General features: G+C 30.3%; 1 protein-coding gene across 1 annotated transcript; it reads right to left on the bottom strand.

Moving 5' to 3' along the window:
* Window positions 1-586: 586 nt before the first annotated feature.
* Window positions 587-2,650, bottom strand: LOC115242366. Its single transcript, XM_029818599.1, has 2 exons — window positions 2,442-2,650; window positions 587-2,015 (listed from the first exon to the last, which is right to left on the bottom strand). The coding sequence occupies exon 2, from the start codon at window positions 2,013-2,015 to the stop codon at window positions 996-998; it is 1,020 nt and encodes a 339-aa protein (XP_029674459.1). The 5' UTR covers window positions 2,442-2,650; the 3' UTR covers window positions 587-995.
* Between the last annotated feature and the right edge of the window lie 2,867 nt (window positions 2,651-5,517).

The raw sequence follows: 5,517 nt of genomic DNA, 5'->3' as shown, positions 1-5,517 counted from the left end.
TCATTAACATACTATAATAATAATTTAAACATATAAAAAAAATATAAATAAAATTTTTTTAATTACATATTTATAACGCTTTTTCTAATATGAATATATTTCTTTGGAAAAATACATTTTATCTGAAAACAAATCCGAGAATTGTGTCGAGACTGATAACGATGAAAATCTGATTGTTTTTTCGATCGGGGCAAAATATAATGCGAATCGTGTGAACTGAACCTTGTGTAGAATTCTTAAGCCTAAAGCGATTACATCCATGTTAGACAGTAAGCGAAATCTTATCTTTCATATTATAATTATTAATTAAACAATTTTTTCGCAATTATAGTTTATATATTAATAACATATTGAGTGCTGTGTAGCACAATTTATTATTTTGAATGTTATGTACTGTATAATTTATTTTACTCTCTCTTATGTTTCTAATAGATATTTTTTATTTTGATTTTATCAAAATTAATTATATGCATGTAATAGTAAAAATATAAATACATATAAATACATATAAAAATATAAATCCATATTAAAAATAAAAAAAGTATAAATCCTATATATAAAAAGCAAAACGAATATAGAAGATATGTATGTAGTAGATAGCAAATCTCTTTATTTTACAAAAACAAAATAATTACCAATTATAGTTGACGTTGTGATTATTGTTATATAGCGCTATCGAATAAGATTGTTGTTAAGATTTAATAACAAATTATGCAACTCTTAAAATTACGCATACTATAAAATATTACAATTATTAAATAATAATTTTTTTAAATTTATGTAGCTTATCAAAATTCCTTATAAATATTGAGTCATCAGGAGAGAACTCAATTTAAATAACAAAAGAATTGTACATGCTTTAAATTATCATTTCTTTCTTATAAATCTCTCTGATTATGGCTAGAATTGATTTTAATATAACGGACTCTACCGTAATTCGATTAATCTACGCGAAATATATAAATTCAACTTATTTTAGTTTACCATAGATCATCTCAATCACCTAGGTCATCTAGGTCACCTCTAACATGGTTATTCTTACATTCCGTTTTGACCATTTCACAATTACAGAACATCCTGACCTTAGAGGGTTTTTTCTCTCTACAGTATTCGGCGCATTGATCGCACATTTTGTCGAACAACGATATTGGCTCGCTCGTTTCTTCGACCTCTCTAGGATGTCTCTCATTATCCACCACATCTCTTCCGTCCTCTATGTTCATCTCTTCTGTTACTGGTTCTTCTATGTGCTCTTCTGTGTTCTCTTCTGTGTGACCCTCTTCTGGCTGGTTTTCATTCTCCATGGTTCTATGATTATCCCGCCTTTCCCGTCTGTGTGTGCTTAAATCTTCACTATACGGTGTTGTATTTTCCGCTATTGCATCTCTCCAATCTCCTGTGTCTTCTGCCGTGCCATGAAGAGCAGAGGGTGCAGGGAGTGATTCAGAGGCCGTTTCATTTGATTTACTAGACGCAGAGGTTTCATTGTAACAACTCACAAGATTTCCGTTCTCCGTTTTTGCCAACTGAATGTTGGAGAATAATTCCTCGTGAATATTACATAGGATTATTTTATCGAGAGGTGAATTGGCGATTACGTTGAGGATGTCATTCGCCAGCTCCTTCACTAAGAAATTGAGCCTCCAACTTTCGTAGAGGCGCATAGTGTTTGGGCTCAAGGGTGTGAAAGCTTCACAATAACATCCTAAGTTTGCTCCGAGGGATGATCTCAGAGCGAAACAATTAGCTTCCGAGGCAAATGTTAACTCGCGATTGCACAGTTTCAAGCAGTGGCTGGCAAGAACCCACGCCTGATGCTCTTCGGAGTCGGACTGGAGCTTGCAGTTCACCTTGGGATATCGAGGATATAGCTTCGGATCCCGCTCTCGTTCGGACTCGGTTTCTGCTCCGGGGTTGCAGATGAGAGCGCAGGCGTCCACCACGAGAGGCTGCGGCATGCTCGCGGCGCGGCCCACCAACGCCAACAGGAACACCCAACAGAACGTAGGCGTCATCTGAAAATGATGGCTAATCAATATTCTGAAGGGGATGTAGGATTCTGCGTTCCAAGCGAGTCGGGAGGGATAGGCGCATACACTGCCAAGAAGGAATTCCTGGAGTCTGACCGCACTCCCATATATATATCCGAGAAGGTTGAGACGAGAATCGGTAGGCCGTTGTGTAGGATAAAGACAAGGATAGAGACGGATAGAACAGTTTCATGTTGTGGGATTCTTGATATAATTAATGTTTGCCGACGTATGTCATGCGTATAATTTTAGAGGCGAATTATTTTATATGGAGCATCCCGATTTTGCAAATATTACTATAATAGAGAATAATTTCATTTTCTTTGTGTGTGAGAAATTGATATAAATATCGTTTTATATAAGATATCCTTAAAATTAATTAATCGCTAAACTATATAACGTTCTACTCACCTTGAAAGAGAGAGAAATACGATAAAAAATCCAGAAACACTTGTCTTCCCGAATTATAAGGCCTCTTATTTGCAGCAGAATTTTATAGAAATATTTAGAAAAATTATAATAGAGTGTGGTCTTAAGACAACTCTATCTTGATTTCGCTTCGAAAATTTTGTTGAAAGTGACTTTCTTCTACAGAGAAATATACACTTCACATCGACGTCTCAAACACAAATACCTATTCTGGCACACAGGCTGATGGTTTTATAGTTTCAATGTAAATAGTACCGTCTTTAGCGTTGACAGAGCCCGACGCAACAGTACATATATACGTGGCATTTTCTTTTCATTTATATCTATAGCGAATAATTTATTTTACATATATTCTTTAACCAGCAAGAGAAAAAGATTTCATATTGTTTCTAATTAAAACTCAATAGTCAAATCCTTTTACATACTAAATATAAAGCTACTATACAAGTACTAAGAATGAGATTGAAATATATTTTATATCACTCAAAGTATATTTTTTCTCTTTTATATTTATACAAATAATAAAGTTGAGTTTTATGTATATTTGTTTTGTTTAAAATGGTATGAATTAAATTGCTTGAACGAATTTGTCTGTAATTTTAACAGTAAATGTATGTATTATATATTATATATTATATATTTTTTCGCAGCTATATACTGCTAATATGTATATATATAATATGCTCAAAACAATGATTAAGTAATTATTAATTTTATATATTTATTTGAGACATTAATAGAAAATAGAATTTAATAGATACAAAATTTTATACAAGAGAAAAAATTGGGGTATATATATATAAAATTCTAATGAGATGGATGCAGCATATTTTTTTGATATATTATAAGGTATAACATTAATAATATTATATATATATTTTAACTCTGTCTCTCTCTCTCTCTTTCTCTCTTTATTTTATTCTAGGAGAAAAATTTTAGTTTGAACTCAGCGCCCCCGAGTTGGCGCCTAGTGCGAGAATAATTTTGTACAGCCCTAAAACCGTTACTCAATATCAATTCGACTTAGCTAATCATAACAAGTACTGTTATTGCTTGCTAACACAAAAAAAATGTCGATAGGTCGAAAAGACAACCGGAACACATTTGTTGATATATGAATATTCAAACGATACGTTAATACTTGAACGAAATAATAATTCCAAAAATGCTAAATTATTTATGTCATTAATAATTGTCTTAAAGTAACAATCGCAAAAATGCTAAACATTTCGATTTTCTTTCGCTTCAGGTTTTATTTAGTTGACAAATGAAATTATAAAAATACTATACATATATCCCAAAGACAATGCCTGTTATATTTCTGAAGAACTACAATCGCGTAACAATTTCTTAAAAGCATAAAACAGGAAATATTTACGCACTGCATCATGGTTATAATTGGCTCTTTTCTAATTATCGATTTTCCATATTGAAAATTTTTATTAATTTTATCTATATAAAAGAAATAAACATAAATATTTCTCTTTAACGTTGCTAGAGAGAATATTGTAAGAGAAATCTCTGATATAGATAAAAAGACAAAATAATTCGGAAAGAAAATTGTTTGAACAGATATTACAAATGTGTGTACATGAGAATTAATCAATCAGTAGAATAATGTCAATGATCTCGTAATAAATAGTAAGAAATACTTAACGATGTTTCAACTAAAATAACAAAACATTATTATTAATAATTAATTATATATATTTTGTAATTTATAATTGCAGTTTTATTATATATTTGTCTATGCATATCTCATACACTGATTCTGAGTTTAATTTTATCAATAATAACAAAATAAATTTATTACGTAAGCACATTTAGTAATGCAGATTAAATCGTGTCAGAAAAATTAATCTCTTTGAAGTTCTATTTTTTATTTCTTCCTTATTATAATATTCATTGACATTTATATCTTGAATTGCATAATTGTCAGATTAGTTTTGCTATATGTAAGGTAACAGATACCGGATAATTTAAATATAAGAAAATAGTGATAAAATGTAATAATGATGAAAAAATATTGATCTTTCTTAGATTTTTTTTTTTTTTATCTTTATTATAAATATTTCTTCAAATTCAATTGGCCTTTAAGGAAGTAGTTAAATTTCGAAAATTACAACGGTTATACAATCTTAACTTAAAATACTGCCAATAAAATATTTTGTTTAGAAAATAATATATTTTATTCGATACATGTATATTCTTATTTTTTCTAAAAATGATATAATTAGAGTTTGTAAATTTATAAATAAACAGATCAGTAAAATTAGGTGCGGCATAGAATATATTTTAAGACACGCGTGTATAGAATGATGGTAAAACAATAAAAATGATTAAAAGCGGCATTGATTAATTACAAAACAAAAATTTAATTTTTAACTATATAAAATTAAGTGTAATGGACTTTAGAAAATATAAAATTCAGTATTTAAAAAAGAAGAGTTGTTGTGATGTGCTTAATCACATTAAATATTGAAATATATTCTTGCATGAAAAAAAAGCTCTATAATGGAAAATAACAAAGATAGACCGATTAGTAAAATATTATCAACAAATTTTCAATAACAATATATGTTTACATAATAAATCTCTTTTCGAGCGCGGTGCAAAATGTCAATTTAATTTAAAGTTTCTCGGAAGATGAAGAATGGAAAGTTGTGTCAGCATCTTCGTAGCTAAGTTATCTTTCGTGAAGAAGACGGGAGTAGGAAGTAGATGGGTGGATGCGGGATCGATGCTATCCAACCGTAGTTCCATTAAATCGACCTACTCCTCTCTCCCTTCTTCTATCAGCCATAGTAAAATAACTTGGAACCCTGCTTAAAACAGTCACCTCAAGCTGATAGTTACCACTCGAGGAAACTTTATACTAAAGCTTTATAAACGACGATAACATTCTTCTTACTGATATGTCATGACAACCGGAATCTGTGCAAATCATAGTTATGTCATAAGTATTTGTCCGTCATTAAAAATTGATAATTGCAACTATTTGACCAAATTTCTATTTATAATAACGATGACCTTATGGTTCCGCAGAATCAGTTTCATG

Source organism: Formica exsecta, unplaced genomic scaffold (assembly GCF_003651465.1).
Source record: "Formica exsecta isolate Colony F162 unplaced genomic scaffold, ASM365146v1 scaffold591, whole genome shotgun sequence".
Lineage (NCBI taxonomy): Eukaryota > Metazoa > Arthropoda > Insecta > Hymenoptera > Formicidae > Formica > Formica exsecta.
The sequence above is the reverse complement of the archived record's forward strand: the minus strand, read 5'-3'. Positions and strand labels throughout refer to the sequence as shown.

What these genes read in the sequence shown, in the direction of transcription:
- LOC115242366 (XM_029818599.1), bottom strand. Translation starts at nt 2,015, where the DNA reads ATGACGCCTACGTTCTGTTGGGTGTTCCTGTTGGCGTTGGTGGGCCGC.